General features: G+C 46.9%; 1 protein-coding gene across 2 annotated transcripts in view; it reads left to right on the top strand.

The window, feature by feature from the left end:
- Xylt1 (xylosyltransferase 1) overlaps positions 1-18,413 on the top strand; it is a 290,019-nt gene that overhangs the window by 78,309 nt on the left and 193,297 nt on the right. For both annotated transcript variants that reach the window (XM_021657991.2, XM_021657990.2), the window contains exon 2: positions 14,700-14,738. In XM_021657991.2, the coding sequence (XP_021513666.1) occupies positions 14,700-14,738 (39 nt within the window). The remainder of the gene's footprint in view (positions 1-14,699; positions 14,739-18,413) is intronic.

The raw sequence follows: 18,413 nt of genomic DNA, 5'->3' as shown, positions 1-18,413 counted from the left end.
TAATTGTTTATGTGTGATGCTGGACACTAATCCCAAGGACTCATGCATGCTTTCTGTGTATCAGTTCCAAGATGGCTCCATTAAACAAAGTTGAGGACAGTCCTCAACTCTGGGAGGAATGGGGCAAGTTGTCCAGATATACTAACACCCCTCATATTATTGCATTTTTGCTTTATTGCATTTTACAGGTATTATACATTTTTCACACTGAAGAATTGCGGCAACCTCTCATTAGGCAAGTCCGTGAGCACCAATAAATTCTGGCAGTCATTAGCATTTTCATCAACAGATTCTTTTTAATTAAGTTGTGTGCGTGCTTTTGGACATAATGCTATTGTATACTTAATGTAGTATGTGAACATAACTTCTGTATGCATTGAGCATCCGAAAAGTTCATGTCGCTGGCCTCATTGCAATGATCACTTTCTCGGTGTTATCTGGTGCTGAACCTACAGAGTCTCTGAGGTAGGAATGTGTGTGGATCAGGGCAAGAGGCAGCCATGGGACCATGCTCCATCTCTGGCTGCATAGACTGCTTTAACTAAGTATCTCTGGGTATAACACATGCTTTTCTTAGGCTATGTCATCCTTGTAGACCAGTTTAATTTATGACCAGTTCATGTTCCATTTTTTACAGCTTCTCTCTGAGTCCAGTTTCTCCACTAGGCATGACTTGGGAACCACTAAGCTAGAGATTATGAACCTCAGTTCTCACTTCCACAAACCTCCATTCTCACCACACAAGAGCATCCTAAGTGAAGAAATAGCATTGGCATAGGTGCCATGGCAACCTGCTGGGCCCATGCTTCTGAGAATGGAGGGTGTGGTTCCACCCAGGCAGGTGGTGCCTTTGGGAGATGCTAGATTTGTGATACCAGAACTGCAGTTCTCCCAAGAAACTAGGGAATTTTGCACCTTTGTGTGAAAGTTGACATTCCATGTCACTCTTTTATTCATAAAACCTCATATAGGCGGATGAAGCTCTGAATGAAGCTCTCTGGTCCTGGTTCATTTGTTACTTCTGCAAAACCTCTGGCATTCACAGTCCCAAAGCGCCCTCCCCACAGAAGCTCTGGGACGCTGGGGATGATTCCCACTGTGTAGCAAATGAGTGCCACCAGAGAACTTGGACTTTAACGAGGGTCTGTGTCTCCCACTCTTTCTCACCCTCCTTTGCAGATGTCTCAGTGAAGTTCTCTGGAAGGAAGCGCTTAGTCCCCTGAATGGAGCTTGCAGAGGCACCAGGCATGGCATACATGTGAGCTAGCATGCCCCTCCCACCCAGCACAGAGAGGCATAGGAATAAAGAGGATCATTGTGGGCTTTGGCTCAGCCTGGCAGGAATTAGCACAGAAGTTGTACCCTGGGTGTCAATTATCAACTTGCCTGGGGAATCTCAGGCTCTTGCTTGACCTTGGCAGAAGGTCTGACAAGTTGGGCTTTCTGGGGGTAGAATTGGTCGCTTCAGAAACAAAGCCATTGAGACAGAGTTGAGGAGAGTTGCTTATTCACTGGAGAAAGGAGTGCATTGTACATCGGGATGCCCGGTACCCCCTTCCCTTCCTCTAGCCTTGTCCTGTCCCTTTCTCCCAGCTGGAGCTTTGGGAGCAGTGGGCAGCATGATGTCTCAGACTGGGCTTTCTTTAGTCTTCCTGCCTCTGGGGGCTGTGCACGTTTCTTTGGTTCCTCGGGCCAAGTCTGTTGTTGTGGGTGATGAGAGCACTTCCTTCCAGGGCTCAGAGGGAAATAGCCCCACAGTCTGCAGGCAGCTGCAGAGGCGGCTGCAGGAAACTAGCAGACAGAGAACACCAGGAACTTCTTCCTGTTCTGAGTTCTCCTTCGTGCTCCCTCCTCCCTCCTGACCCACTGCTCCCTCCTTCCTCCTGACCCACTGCTCCCTCCTTCCTCCTGACCCCCAGGCCCCTCCTCCCTCCAGACTCACAGTCCCCATGAGATAATACCATGAGGCTTGGGAGATGGCTCTATTGATAAAGTACTTGCAGCACAAACCGTGAGGGTCTGAGTTCATATCCCCAGCACCCTGTAAAAAGCCCAGTGCATATTCCACAGCCATTTGTTGTCCAGCACTGAGGTGGAGACAGGAGGATCCCTGGAACTTCTTGGCCAGCTAGACTAAGAAATAGGTGAGAGCAACCAAGGAAGACACTTGATGTCAACCTCTGGCCTTCACAAGTACAGATGTGTACAGAAGTTCAAATGTACAAACACACACACACACACACACACACACACACACACACACACACACACGAAGCCTGATGTAGAGACTTAGCATTCACCCATCAGCATGCTCAGCCTGTTTCTGTCTCATCAGAAATTTGTCTCTCCTGTGAAGTCTACATGGCATGTATGAATGTATTCTGGACATTCATTTCTGGGGCCGGCATGAAATGGGGGCATACTGGAAAAGTTGTCCACAGGCAATATGAAAAGTTCCTTTGTCATGTGGGGGGTAAGATAAAGCAGGGACCCTGATGGTTGAGGAATCGCAAGCTCCGGTGATTCCTGGACAGACCTGGCTACAGCACAGAGTCCTTGTCCACCTCCAAGGGGCAGAAGCCATGAGAGTCTTGCTGTGGCCCTGAGGCCTGCCTGCCTTTGCCACATCCGCTGACATCTCAACAAAAGGCATCCATTAAGATGCAGAGATGTCATCCAATATTGAAATGGCTGCAACTACTTTAAAATGCGCTGCTTCTCCTAGAGGTCAGAGTAGACCACACCCAAGAGCTTTGGTTCCTTCTTCATTGCTGATTTTCAAATTACTATGGTGGTAGTGAGGGTCAATTAGCTTGGCTTTCTCGTTTTTGAGCAAGTCTCATGCCTTCCTGAGCCGCATTTCTACCTCTTTAAATTAGGAACCACACTGCAGAGTATCTGCATTGTGGAAACCAAAAAACACATGATGTCACAAAGAACATCTCCTCACAGTAAAAATATAGAAAGTAATTGCTCATGTGTCCAGACTTTAGAGGCATTTTGTTTTCCACCTGTCTGTCTGTCTGCCTGTCTTAGAGGCAAGCATTTAGTCCAGTCTGGTCTCAGTCTTGCTGTAGAGCTAAAGATGTCCTCGAACTTGTGACCCTCCTACAGGGTCTCCTGACTGTTTAGGATTTCAGGTATGTTCCAGCATGCTCCTGTTCTGGGAAGTGCTGGGGACGCATGCAAAGCAAGTGCTCTACAAACTGAGCCTCATCCTCAGCCCCATGACGAACCTCATGTATCACAACTGTTCTGGGAGGGTGGATTGAAGAGGTAATAAAATGATGCTTATCATTTTTATTGTTGTCATTTGCTGATTGTGGTTCCACTTGAGGACCAGTGAGTGATAGCTGCGAAGATGGCCATCATAGGACTGGAGGTGCTCCAGTGAACATGGGGCTAGGATGAGAGGGGGTCACGTTGGCTGTGTTGTCAGCTGCCGTAATACAGCGGGTTCTAAATTAGCCCAGCATACAGTAGGCATCGAATTACATCATCAGCACTGAAAAAATAAAATGACCATTGTCACTGGTATCATCATCATCACCAATGTCAGCACCATTAATGTCACAAAGAAATGGAAGAGGGGTTCAGGAAGGCAGGTTGGACTTTCCTCTGCTGAGGCATGCTGACCTTCATATGGACTCTAAATGTAGAAAGAGCATCTGTTTCCTTGGCCCCGTGGAGTCACCATGGATTTTCAGCTCTCTCAGCCCAGGGAGAAGCCTTCTGTCCACCCCAGAGCCTGGAGCTCAGAGCTCTCTGTCCTCTCTGCTCTCAGGATTGGTCTTTTTCCCTCCATGGCTTGTGCTGGCATTTCTGTGTGTGGTCTCTTGGAAACATTCCACCCATGAAGCACAGCTGCATTAGTCTTCCAGAACTGGGATGTGGTATCTTCGGTACAGACTGTGTTCTGGTAATAGAGGAACAGAAAAGAAAGGGAGGGGAGCCTGGGAAGGCTGAGAAATTTGGCAAAACAGGATGAATCTGGGACTCAGTAACGTCTAGAAACTTGGATTCCAGGCTGAGGTTTTGGCAGTGTTAGAGATCAAACCCAGGATCACATGCTAGGCGAGTGACCTACCAGTGGCTCCATTCCCAGCCATACTGATTTTTGATTCAGACTGGAAGTAGCTCTTCAGAAATGCCCTTCTCTCCTGGATCTCACATGACTCCCCAGAAAGCAGGGGGCTTGACTGAGGTCAGGGATGCACTAAGTAAAGCTCATAGAGAGATGGAATTTATGCATAGTGTTTGTTCATTTGCTGTGTGGAGAATCTGAAACCATGGACTTGCTGAGCAATCCCTGCATGGTGGGCTCGGGATATGGCTCACATACATAAAGCCCTGTAAAATTCTGGGCTCAGTCCGTGGCACTGCACAAAACTGGCATGGGTGGCACATCCTTATAATGCCAGCACTTGGGAGGTGGAGGCAGGAGAATCAGATGTTCAAGATCATCTTTGGCTACATAACACATTTGGGGCCAACCTGGGATTCATGAAACCCTGTCTCAAAAAACCATATTGCACACACACACACACCCTCACACCCTCATAGGCCCCACAGAAGAACAGAGCTACACACCTGCTAACTTCTTTTGCTCTTCTTTTGTTCTTAACCTCAGACCTGGGGCTCAAATCGATACTGCTTCCCTGTAGAACAAAGCCCTCCTCTGCCAATCCCCAAAGCCACAGAGCACACCATAGTGTCACTGAAACGCCGGGTAGTAGATGAGATACTCGGTGACATTGGTTCCAGGATGGCTTCTGCCATCTTTAGTCATTCCTAGCAAGTGAATGCAAAATTGGTGGGTGCCCAGGAAGCACTGATGACTGAGCTAAGCTGGAGGTGTGGCTTATGTTTCCGGCCCCTGGCAGATGCCCTTCTGCAGAACTGGGCGGCCACATGCAGAAGCTTAGGACTAAGCTCTTGCCTGGGTTGCACTGAGTAGAGGCTGAGCCTGCTACATGGTAGGGTCTGTTCTTGGGCTAAAGTGACTCTTAAAATGAAGAACACTCTAAAGTAACAGTAATTGTCCTCTGAGGAAGACTGACACTGTGACTTTCCCACACTGGGCTAAGGCTGAGCCAGGCTCGGCGACACCATCTCCATCAATTTCCACAGCAAGGATGAGAGATGCTTGTTGCTGTTGTCCTTATTGCTGTTGTTGAGTGTGCTGGGCAGGTGTGTGTTTGCATAAGTGTATGCCGTGCCTTGTGAAGCATGACACGTGGAAGCCAAAGGTAGACCACAGGTGTTGCCCCTCAGGAGCCACTCACCTTATGTTTGGAGAGAGGGCCCCTTTCTCTGGGGCCTGGAGCTCATTGTTTGTAGGCTACACTGACTGACCAATGAACCCCAGGAACTTTCCTATGCCCACCTCCCCAGTTTTTACATGGCTCTAGGGAAGGAGGTCAGGGCTTCATGCTTGTGAGGCAAACAGTTTTTTTTCTTCTGACTGGCCCCTTGGTCTCTATTATTTATTTGACTGTTAACAAGCATTAACTCAAAGACCTAGAATGAGGAAATGGTGAGAGCTGGTTCTAGGACCATCTGATCCAATTTCCTAGTCCTTTTAGGTTCCTAGTAGGTACTAAGCGTTAAACTGTGAACTGTGGCTAGTGATTGCCATTCATCATGTGGCTGAATGTGGAGGACACTTGTCACAAAGTGGTCAGCAAGTATATCCATGGCCCTGAACTCTGTGGTCTGAGTGCTGGCTCGTACATTGCGTCCACTGCTGTCCCACAGCTGGGGCTAAAACCCTTTGGAGAACGACAGAAGGGAGAGTGGCTTTATTCTGTTCTGGCTCAGGATTTCACAGGGCTTATTCATAGGGATCATGCTGAGGCAGGGTATTATGATGAGAGGGGCCACAGTGGAACTGATCACCTCTTGGTGTACACGGAGGATGAGGAAGTTAGAGAGGGAGGAGAGAGAGAGAACAACTTCTCGCTAGGCATCGCCCTCTAAGACTTCTAAAACTTGTCCAAATCACATTGCTAGCTAGGGACCAACCCTTTGCTATATGAGCCTTTCTGAGAGTCACTTCAGAGTCAAACCGTAAGAGATACTTACTAATGATCCATGCTAGGCAAATTACTTCTCCAAACATCAGTTTCACCATCTGTTAAATGGGCTTTTAATGTCACCTCTTAAGACATGAAATTTCAGCCACCCACTTAGCAAAATGCCTTACATTCAGGGGGAGCTGAATGCTTCCTAGTATTCTGATTACTGTCAGCAGTGGCCAGACATGTGACCTTATTTATTCATGGTACTGTGATGAATGTGTGTATGTGTACATATGTCTGAGGGAGAAATTTTTCGTGAAGGCTTGTGTCCAGGCTCCAGGTTGTCAGAAGGCATCTTTCTCTGAGTCTCTGAGTCTCTCTCTGAACCTCACTGTCTAGACTGGCTGCCAGGCAAGCCCCTGAATGCCACCCACCTATTCCCACTCCCTGCCCTTGTTGTGAGGGTTACAGGTGTACACTGATATACCTGGCTTTTAAGTGAGTGCTGGAGATTCTCACCTCTGTCCAGCAGGCGCTTTGACACTGGAACCATCTCCCCAGCCTACCGCCTTAGCCTCCAAGACAAGATTCCTTGCTGAACCTAGAAATCACTGATTCAGTTAGACTGGTTGGCCAGGTTTCCTCTGGAACCCTGTTTCCACCTCCCCTGCGCTGGAGTCATAGGTATGTGTGCTGCTTCCTGCTTTTAGATGGGTGCTGGGGGCCCATGCACAGGTCCTCACGCTCAGACAGCAACCACTTCACGGACAGCCATGCCCAGGTCCACATCTTTTTAAGGCAAAATAGACCCTGTCAGGTACAAACAACAGAATTTTACATACATACAGTGATAGACAGATTTGTTAACCATTCATGGGCCAGGGCCTACCCACTAAGGAATGGAGGCATTATGATGCTGACTGAGTTCCCTTGGGGGCATATGCTCATATTTTCTAAGGCTGTGAGTGATGAATTCCCTAGTCTTGCATATCATTGGAGGGATGTGGAATAAAATAGATGGAAAGAATACTGAAGAGGAAGGAGACATATATGTTTAAAACTTTTCTAAATTTGGAAGATAGCAAGAGGAAGACAGGTGTACCCTGTGGCAATGGCCTGGATGTGTTACCGGAAGGCCATGCCATGGCCCCTCCCTCGTCTGTGGGATTTCTGGTTTCTCAACTCCATCCCTATTTGAATGTGAGTTGTCGCTTTGCAGCCAAGTGATTCTGCCAGATTCTGGCCTGCCGTCAAACCTCTCCTCGCCCCTCTCCTTACCCAGGCGACAAGGAGAGTGCTGTGTCCCTGACATCCCTTCCTCATCATTCAGGACCACTTGCCAGGCATGTGCCTTGCCTTCCTCGCAGGGCCACCTACCTGTGAAAGAAGCCACCAAGGAAATCCCAGGGAGATAGACCTCCATTATATGGTACCAGTTGCTGTGTTTAGGGCTTGAGAAGGAGGTGAGAAGAATCCACATTCCCCCTAGGGAGGAAGCATTGACTAGAAGACAGTGACAGTCAGTGGTAGGCAATTTCCACAGAGCAGGAGAGACACTTCATCCTTCTAAGTAGGAACAAATAGGCAGCTGCCATACTGCAGAAAATTCCTCACGACCTGGATGCCACAGGCACCAAGAGTATTAGAGGTCATGTGTGAGGAAGACACTGGAAGGCCAGCTGAGTAGACATACAAGTTCTGCCTTTTATCACTCCACCATCTTACATCTCCCTGATACAGGGCAGAGGCCCTCAGGGTCCCTGGAGGTGAAAGTGGCCCAAGAGCCATGCAATAAAAATGCAACTTCTTTGAACACTTGCCTAGAATACCCAGTGGAGTGAGTTCCTCCCTTGGACCTATGTCTGGCATCAGAGAAGCCAGTTCCCTGGCCCTGGTTCTTGCCCTTCTGAGCACTGCTTGTAAGCAAATTAGGCCCTACCCCACCATAAGTATCTGCAACAGGAGAGCAGGATGGCTCCCCGGGCAGGGTTACAGCTAGTGCATCTGTGTGGCACAGAGAGAGCATTTGAAATTACTTGGTGACTTTTATGTGTTCTTTTCTGACATAAAGTCAGTCAGTCAAAGTCTACAGCAATTTGAATTTCAGAGGAATTATGGGATATCTGAGTTGTGTGTCCAGGGATATGTCTAACTTTTCATTAGCCAGACACAAAACCCACCACCACCAACCAACAACAACAACAAAAAAGAACAACAACAACAAAGGAATATTATTTTGACTCCCATAAGCAATTTTTTTTGACAGGGTCTCACTCAGTAGCCCTAGACTAGCCTAGAACTCTCTATGCATGCCAAGCTGGCCTTAAACTCACAGAGATCCAAGTTAATGCTGGGATTAAAGGCATGCTCATACTTTAAATACCTGTTTTAATGGAATGCTCTGGAAGAGTGATGATGTCAGCTATTTCCAACTCTCTAAGATTCAGACACTGTATTTCTAGATCTGCCCAGGTCACTCCAGATTTATACCTATTAAGCTGGATTGTTTATTCCGAATGCCTTTATATGCCCCACGTAGTACACAGTACATTCATAATGACTGCAGGGTAAGCTGGTCTCTTCAGTTCTGAGGGTTCGCCTGAGGTTGCTATCTGCTGTTTGGTGTAGGTTGAATAAAGTTCATTCAGTGTTCCTCATGAAAGCTCTAATCCCCAGCCCTTCCAAATGCTATTGTACTTGGAGGTGGGATCTTTAAAAAAAGGTTCAGGGCTATGGATTGGCCCACCCCAACATCTACCCCATCTATGAAATGCTGGAGTGCATGCAGGGGCCAGTCCTGCAGATCCAAAGCTGCAGGATCTCCATGACACAGGATATCCCAGAGGAGTTCCAGTGAGGATCCAGTATTGATGGTACAGTAGAAGCCAGCTGCCTCACACCAGACCGAGGACTCACTGCAAAGAATATTTACAAGCAAAGAAGTGTGGACTGTGACACACTACAGGTTCCACAATGAGATTTTTTTTCTCTCTCTCTGAAAAAGTAATACAGAGGGCTTTTGACTTGGTATGAAAACTCAGCTTCCACCTGGTGGTCTCTTGAAAGCCTGTGTCTCTGGAGTGCTGGGGTGTTTGGGACTGAAGCTTGTAGTCCTCCTCTGTGTGTAATCCCGTAAAGGGCTCTGGGACCTGGCACAGGTGCCTGATGCTGGATAACTAAGTTAAAGGCACTTTTATTTTTTCTTTTTGAGACAGGATCCTATGTAGCTCAGGCTTCCCTTGCGCTCACTATGTATCTCAGGATGAGCCTGAATAAACTTCCAAAATCCTTTAGCTCCCATGTGCTGGCATTACAGGCATGTAACTTCACACCTAGCTTATGTGCTATTGCTAATCAAACCCTGGGCTTTGTGTGTGATGGTACGCGCTGTACTCGCTGAGCTATGCCCCCGGTTAAAGCACATCTTGTCTTCATAGTAGAAGTGTTTTCAGTTCTAGCCACAATCATAGGTTTCACAGTGAGGGAGAGAGAGAGCCAAGCTAGTCTTCAGACACATCTTATGGGAATGAGACACAGGGTGTACTGTAAGGACCCATTGACTTCATAAGTCTTGTGTGGAAGGCATGAGTCATTGTCACCTCCACCCCAATGCATTGCCTAACATCCAATAACAAACTGCCTATGATGTCCTTAGAGCAAAACCAAAAACCCAGAAATGCCTGGTGCATGCCTAGGCTTCTAAGGCCTACCTCTGCCGCTGCTTTCTCTCCTAAAGCTTAATTGTTTGTCAGAATCTGGCCTTTGGTCTCCATGGACCAGACAATATTCAAGTCCAGCTTCCTGATCGCATGAATAAGACTTGTGATGGGCAGATGGGTTTCATTTATCTGGTAATCTGGCCCCCTCTGACTGAACAGTTAGTTCGGAGGCATGTGTACACAGAGTCCCTCTGACTCACTCGTGGCTTCCTTGTGGTGATCAGCAGGCACAGTGCAAGCTGCTGGCATAGAACTCAATAAGTACGTAATATGGGTGATTTGGCTAACTCCTCAAGCTTCCTTCGTGGCACAGACTTGACTTCATTTTCAGTTATGCCACCTGTGTTAATATCTCTCAACAGTGTCTACAACCTTAAAACAACTATGTGTTTGTGTGTGTGTGTGTGTGGTATTCTGGTGTTTGCTGATAGGTACTGCTAAATGTATGTCTCTGGTAGATATGAGCCAAAGTATAGGATGGCTTGTTGCAAGCTGGACTGTCTTGGAGCATCTGTGGCTCAGTGGACTCCTGTTTGATCTTGGGCAGGTTATGCCAGCTCTCTCTGGCTGCCAGCTTCTCCAGCTCTATCCTCTGTGGGTTGTTACAGGGGGAAATGATATGATGGCCACATAGGAGGCAAGCCCAGGATCTGGAGTATGAAAAGGCTTCACCAAATAGCCATAGCTGTTGCCAGTGAGCATTTCCTCCTTCCTAAACCTACAGTGCTCTGAAACTGGAAGAAAGGACGTTGGGTCATTTCACTGCAGAGGCCCAAAATGCCAGTATCACTTCTGCTCCCAGGCCCTTGGAACGAAGAATGCTCACATTGTAGTGTTTAGCTGTTCTAAACCTTGACCAAGTAATAAAGTTAATGAACCAGAGGAATGGAAGGTATGTAGCTCCTGGGAAAGAGGATCTTTGGTGGTCATCTTCTTTGTTATTGTATTTGCTAGTAGTGAAGAATACTGTAGGATGCAGAGGGTGAACGCAGAGGCCATACAGGATCCTCATGGCCAAATGTATCCTGTTTCAAGGTGCAGCTAGCAGAGGGCCCAGCCCGCACAGATAGTAGCTGTTCATCATAGTTATTTCAGTGTTTTTCTTTTTTCTTTCAATGCATTTCTATACTTAAGAAAAGTGAGCTCCAAGGTTGTGGGGGTTTATGACAAAACATTATAGTTCTCTCAAGGTCCGTGTTTAGAAAGTATATCAGTTAGTTATGACCGCAATAATGCTGTGTAACAAATTACCCCAAACTCAGTGCATGAAAATAGCAGACATGCATTTTCTCTGTGCTTTCTGTCAAGTTGGTCAACGTTGGGCTTGGTCTAAGCTGCAGGTTGCCTCCATGTCTAGCCACATGGTTCCCCTCTTCCTTGCACCAGTAAGCCACTTGAGTCGTATTCTTCTTGAGATGGAAAAAAAACACAGAACATCATGTTCAAGCATAGCCTTCACTTCTGAGTATGTCATGTTCTGCTAAACTCCTGCTAGAGCAAGTGAAGTAGCCAGGACTATGCTGAAGAGCTGCAATGAACCTCCCAGTCCCATGACCTGAGAGCATGGCTCTAGGAAGCAGTAAGGAACGAGGCTCACTCTTTCAGTCTCCTTAGCTCTCCATTGCCCTCTCCAGCTTGCCATTGCAGTGGGTGCCCTGAGCGCTTTTCTTAGCATAGGAGCTTTTGTGGTCCTGGCATGCTCATTACAATTCCAGAAGCACTCCACAGGATCGGGCAAGCACGTTGCAAATTCCCCTTTGGTCTCCTGAAGCCTTCTCTCTGACAGACAGGAATTTACTCTACTGTAAACGTAAGAGTCCCAATTTAGACAGACACGATGGATTAGGCAGACAGCATCATTGACCCAGTTCCACTTCGTTAGCCTTTCCAATTAAGGAGGTTGTTACTGTGAGTGAGACCTCACAGATATGCAGTCATACCTTGAGTCCTCGGGACTGAGCTCAGGTTAGGTTAGGGAGAGTCTCCAATTTCCGTGTGCACCCAGAGAGGAGAAGCAAGTGTGGTTGGCGTGAGAACAGCTGAGTGTTAATGACACAGGCCTCTTGTGAGAGCTTCATCCTCTTCCTGGCCAGTTAATTAAGATGCTAAATAAGAACCCTTTGTGCTCCCTCTCCCAGAAGCTTTTGAAATAAACCCAGGATTCCTGAGTATGTGTGAAGGGTCTGTGATTTTGGAACTCCAGATAAAGAGTAGATGCTGTGCTGTGTCAAGGGATCATCCGCATAGTTGGCAGAGATTTTTCCATGGCTTTCCAAGAAAGGTCTTTCTTAGGGGTTCAGGATGGCATCCCCCCTTTCTTCATTGTCTTGGGATTCTGAGCAATGAAGCATAAGCCCCACACAATAGCCAAATGAGCCATGAAGCACGGCTTAATTAATCCGGGCATGCTCCCAATGCCCTGTGCAGCACTAGCTAGGATTTGGCTTTGGAGAAGGTGGCCAATTCCGAGGCTGAGCCATATCTTCTTCTGTTCTGACTCAGATCTAGATGAATATGGACAGAGGGACAGTTAGAACAAATAACCAGTCTCACGTTGATGGTGACTTGAAGACCAGAGTCTCTGCGAAACCAACAGATTCTGTTGCTGGTGTCTGCTGCCAGCCACACAAGGAGTGGATGCATCTATCTCCAATAACTGGGTCCTGCCCTGTGTGGCTAATCAATAGGGAGCCAGGCTCAGCTCTCCAGCATTGTACATCACTGATCATACAGATGATGAGAGTGTGGCCAGAGGGTCAGGATAGGTGGAGCAGTGAGCCTGTGTACCCCACCCTAGGTAGCCCAATGAACACAGCTCTGGTGAATCATGGCTGAATGCTATCCCGGGGAAAGGGCAGAAGAGGCTGTGGTGGGAAGGCCTGGACTGTTTCTCCAAGACTCCTCACCGGTTCCTTGTGGGTCAGCGCTGCAGTGTGGAGGGAGATGGGAAAGGTTCCCTCAGTGTTTCCCTGGGTGGGAGAATTATCTGTGCTCAGATGGTATGAAAATGAATGAGGTGCCTCCTTGGCAACATGCCTGGAGTGGTGCCAGGGAAGTGCTATGACCTGGACTCAAAACTGGAATTGGTGGAAGAGGCATTGTCTTCACCTTCTAAGAAACCCAGAGGTCACAATGTGCTTGGCTCCATGCCTCAAATGTGCCCTGAGGAAGATATTGCCAAACAGGGATCAAGGCAAGCGGGTTGGTTTGGTAGCGTGTTCCTGTAATCCCCAGCACTCAGGAAGCAGAAGTAAGAGGAGGGCCGCAGGTTTGAGTTTGGCCTGGACTACATTGCAAGTACCAGACTAGCTTGGGCTACAGAGAAAGACCTTGTCTCAGAAAGTAATACAATAATATTAAAAGTTTGTTTAAGGGAAACAAGTGTTATCAGGCCTTGTGATGAAAGCCTGTGAGTCCCAGCAATTTGGGAAACTGAGGTAAAGGGATTACAAGTTCAAGGCCAGTGATACAGTGAGTTCCAGCAGACCAGCTGAAGCTGAGACCCTACCTCAAAATACAAACCAAAGAGAGGGGCCAGTGGAGTACTTGTTTAGCATACATGAAATACTATATTCAATTCTCTCCCTCCTTCTCTTCCTCTCTTCCTCCATCCCTCTCTCTCAGGTAGCTGCTCCTCTCCAACAGGAGTTTAGAATGTTGCAGTTTGTCTTCACTTTCCCTTTAGTCACAGTACTTGAAGACAGGTAGCCTGGTGCTAATTTGCATGGCTTCCTAGAAGCCTCTATTAGAAAAATCTTCAATAGAGCCAAGCTTCAAACTGGATTTCTACACAGGGCCTAACAGGCGTGGTCATTTTCTCTAGAGGCTGCTAAAGGTAGTTTTCCCAGAATCATGAACACATATGATGGTTAAGTTTGGAGCAGCCATGGTGCAGACAGAAATAGCCTTTATGTGCTGTGTTTCCTGTTTTCCTTGGAAACGACCAGGGGAAGGAATGCCATCACCTCCAATTAGTCCTTGTCCTCTCCATCTGTCCCTCCCCCAACCCAGAATTCATGCTTAGTGACCCCAGACTTTACCACCCAGCATCCCCAGTCAATTGGCTTTTGTCAAGAGTGAGTGAAAGGGATGTTTCTCTGGCCTGAAAAGATCTTTCCTGGCCTGCTGGAATGTGCTGCTCTCACAGGAATTGGCTCCCCCTTTTCTGTCTCTCTTTCTTGTCTTTCCTTCTTGCAAGATTAGACATAATCACGTAATATTGCTATGCACCAGAACTATATATTTGTGTCAAATTCTTTTATGGACCCAAGTCTCTTTCATATGTGGATTTGAACACACTGGAGATGTGTTGAAAAGGTGCTTTTTTTTTTTTTCATGTGTGTCTATGTGTATGCATGTGGCTCTTATGGGTACCTTGAGGGTGCATCTGTGTGTATTTGCATAAATGTGTGGTGTCAGGTGTCATTCCTCAGGAGCCATCCTTCATTTATTTATTTATTTATTTATTTATTTATTTATTTATTTATTTATTTATTTGGAAGATGTCTCACTGGCCTGGAGCTTATTGAGTAGGTTAGGCTGGCTGGCAGTCAGCCCCAGAGATCTATTTGTCACTGTGTCCCCAGCTCTAAGATTATAAGTGTGTACTTGCTGCCTAGCTTTTTATGCCAGCGCTCTAACTCGAGTCCTCATACTCTGGAAGCAAGCACTTTCTTGACTGAGTCACCTCTCGCCCCTCCTCTTTCTTGGCTCCTCCTTGTTTTGCATGATCTCCCTATGGACAGTCTTGGGCCTCTTTCATTGCTTGGGTTTAGAAAAGAGTCCTGAGATTCAGCAGGGGGCAGCCTGGGTCAAGTTCTGGCATCCTCAGAGAATGGAGAAGACAGTCTGTCTGTCCCCCTGATTGGGGAGAGCAAACGGTATTGAAAACAGTGTTCAGGTTGGAAGTTGACTGCCCTCACCTCAGCCCTGATGAGCGTTTTCTCCTTTCTCCCCACAGGACCCACACCCGAGTCCACTGATCACCCTAGAGACTCAGGTGAGTGTCTCTGGCCGTCCTTGCCACCTATCTTCACCTTGAGGTTCAGTGACAGCTCTCCACAGTGGCCTCCGTGTGTCTCAGAAGGGACAGATGGGCATATCACGATGCCTTTGTGTCCCATGTGCAACCACACTGACTGATTGTACATACATGTGTAAAATTCTGCATGCATAGGTATACCCACAGGAGGGCCACTGAAGGTATACCCTGCCCAGTGATCCCCAGGAGGTGACTGCAAAGGGAGAATGGAGACGGAGGGGCTTCTGCATGTAGATGGTGATGTCCCACTGCTCTGGACTTGGCCGACTTTGCTCCTTAGCAGTTGGCACAATGCTACTGGAAAGTATGGGGGATCTTGCTAGAGTCACTGCCATGCTGCAAGGGAAATTGGGCCCGTTGGGGTTCTTAGTTTTGTTAATAAAAGAACTTAAGGATGGTCTCAAATAGAAGCTTGGAAATAAATGATTTTATTAGAGTTTAAAAGAAAACCCTCAGGTAGGCAAGCTGTGAAGTTTGGCAGCGCCCTGAGGAGGGAGACAGAGAAGAGAAAGGGGAGAAGCCATGGCTTTTGAGTTAAGCCAGCATGGAGGTCAGCTAACATGGTGAACGACCAGCCACACTATGAGGAGGGGGCTTTAGGGAAATAGTGGGGAAAAAAAAAATTACCAGAGAACGAATGCTTAAGCTCTGGTTGCTGAAAGAAAGAGTCAGCATAGTTCTGAGTCCTGACTGAAAAAGGTGGAAAGACCCAAAGATGGCTGCACCAGGGGCAGAAAATCTGGGAAGAAGCACATTATCTCATTAAAGGGCTAATCATTCCTCCTGTTGCTTTAGCATGGCTTAAGGTGACTTGCCCTTCTGAAGGGTGGTCTCTTGGCCAGGTAATTGGTCACCCTGGATGAATTAACTCTTAGGGAGCTGACAATGCCATATCTCCACCCAGCGGTAGATTCCAGTTTTTTGACTGGCAGGCAACAGCTTTCCCATCATGGGCCTTCAATGATACTATAACAGTAAGACCCAGCTCCCAGGGCAGGAAGTTGCGCTTTCTGTCTGCTTGGGTACTGGAACATTCTGAATAGTCTAGATAGCAGTGGTATTTCTGTGTGGGGCAGATGACCCTTGGGTATTTCCCATAATGGGAAAGAATTACCCCATCCAAGGTGCCAGTGGGGTCAAAGTTCAAAGACTGTATCATCAGTACTATTAGTGAAATCACAACTTGAGCAGCTATACCTGTAGATATACCTGTATATATACCTGTATATACATATATACATATATATATATGTATATATATGTATATATACCTGTGTATATACGGATATATATATACATATAGACATATATACACATATACATATACACACATCTGTCTACCTACGTTTGCATAGTATTGAGTAAGTTCTAAATTACAAAAATTAAGTTAAATCACTCCTTTGGATATCCTCCAAAACTATCTATGTGAGTTCCCAGATATTATGTGTTTCACTTTGTGAAGTGTCTGCCTCCCTGTCTACCCCTGGGTCACATGATAACTCCCAGGGTAAGCTGAGAGGCACACTATAGAGCAAGGACACTCCTCTCTTTGCTCAACCTTCTCCAGAAGGCAACTTGTTCTGCTAAGGAAAGCTTTGGGCAAGAGTCCATGCCCAGAGCACAGGAAGCCAGTTCTTCTCCCCTGCACTTGACCTTCCCATGTCCTTTGCTCTGGACCTCCTATACACTTTAAGGGAAGGGCTCAATCAGTTCTTCCTCAGTGCTCCATCCATCTCATCTGGTTCACTGTCTTTGGGGTAGTGGGAGTAGCTCTAGGACCTTCTTGTCTTTATGATGTCAGGCTTTTCATGTTAGTGGGGCATTGTAGGGAGGTGGGGAGAGATATGTCAGTGGGTAAAGAGCTTGCTCCAGAGACCATATTAAGAAAATGAAGCTGGATATTATGGTGCTCCTCTAATCCCAGAACTTGGAAGGCCAGAGACAAATGGTTCCCTGGAGCTCGTGGCCAGCCAGTAGACACTACTTGTTGAACTCTAGGCCAAGGAGAGACTCTCAGATTGACCTCTGGCCTACACACACACACACACACACACACACACACACACACACACACACAGCATTAGAACACAACCAGAGTATGAATTTTTTTGTGTGACTTGCCCCCAGGCCATGGCCGTATGTGACTTTGTTGCTGAGCCTCATTCCGTTACAGGATGCACAATGGGATTCGGGCCAGCTGGCCTCTATGCAGTAAGACAAGAAGGGTAGGCTAGGTCTTCTGGCAGAAAGCGGTGTCCTAAATGTTACCTGTGTGTCTTGAATAAGACGGCAGGTGTGGGGAGGGCTTACCCTGCAGAAGCAGCATTCATGTGAACTGTGAGTCCTGGCTAGGTTCCCTCTCCCATCCACAGCGCCCTTTCTGCTCCCAGGGGAATAACCTGCTGTGTCTTAGGGTCCAGGACATCACTTCTGCTGTGTGTTGTACTTCACTGTGTCCTTACATCACATATGTGCACATGGCTTTGCTAACAGTCCAGGTTGCCCAGGATCCCAGGCCACCAAGGTACCACACCGTCCCCGATAGAAAGTCCTCACCCGTAGTCTAGTATACCTGTCCTCACACAGCTGTGTCAGCTGGCTGCTGAGGGTCCTCTCATGCCCTCTGCCATCAGCATGGTGGAACTTTGCATCTTCCAGCACAAGCAGGACTGTCTGCTTAATGGTCAGATTGATATCATGAAGGGGAGAATAATGTCCAAGTCCATGGTTTCAGATGCCTCTGGAGCACGTGGCTCCAGTGGACACCTCAAGTAAGCTCTGCTTGGCAGTGGTGTCCACATATCTGGTCTCTGAGTGGAGGTATCTGGGAAATGAAAAAGTAAAGCAGCAAAAATCTGAAAGGACTTTAAATCTGGTTAGTGACCTGAAATCATTATTGTCATTCATATTACCATGGTCACACTGTTATTTGATTCAGTTTCCAGATGAGACACTTAAGGGTCTTAAAACTCAAATAACTTGCCCAAGGTCACACAGAATGGACATAGCAGTGTGTGGGGGAATGTCAGGCTCAGAGTCATATGACATTAGAGTCTTTTTTTTTTCAGCTTCTGTTTTGTTATCCTAGAGAATAAAGTTGCCTTGATCAGTAGAAAGGTTTGCTAATGCTTAGACAAAGGCAGATGTACCAGTTCTGATGTTTGTAAAGCATCCCCTTAGACCAACTCAGATGAAGGTGGATGGATGAATAGATGGATACATAGAGGACAGCCAGACATATTAATAATAGATAGATGATAAATAGCTGGAAGATAGATGTATCTTAGCCACTATTCTATGCTGTAAATAGATATGTTGACTAAAACAACTTACAGAACAGGGGATCTTAACCTTTCTAATGCTGTGACCACCTCGTGCGTGGTGACCTCCAACCATAAAGTTATGTCATTGCTACTTCATAACATTTTTGCTACTGTTATGAATTGTAATATAAGTATATGATATGCATAATACTTGATATGCAACTTCCAAAATGGTCAGAACCCACAGGTTGAGAATTGCTGTTATAGAAGGGTTTATTTGAGGCTTAGAGTTTCAGGGAGTGAGTTCATAGCCATCATGGAGAAGAGCATGGGAACAGACAGGCAGGCATGCTACTAGAGCAGTTGCTGA

Source organism: Meriones unguiculatus, chromosome 14 (assembly GCF_030254825.1).
Source record: "Meriones unguiculatus strain TT.TT164.6M chromosome 14, Bangor_MerUng_6.1, whole genome shotgun sequence".
Classification (NCBI taxonomy): domain Eukaryota; kingdom Metazoa; phylum Chordata; class Mammalia; order Rodentia; family Muridae; genus Meriones; species Meriones unguiculatus.
The sequence above is the reverse complement of the archived record's forward strand: the minus strand, read 5'-3'. Positions and strand labels throughout refer to the sequence as shown.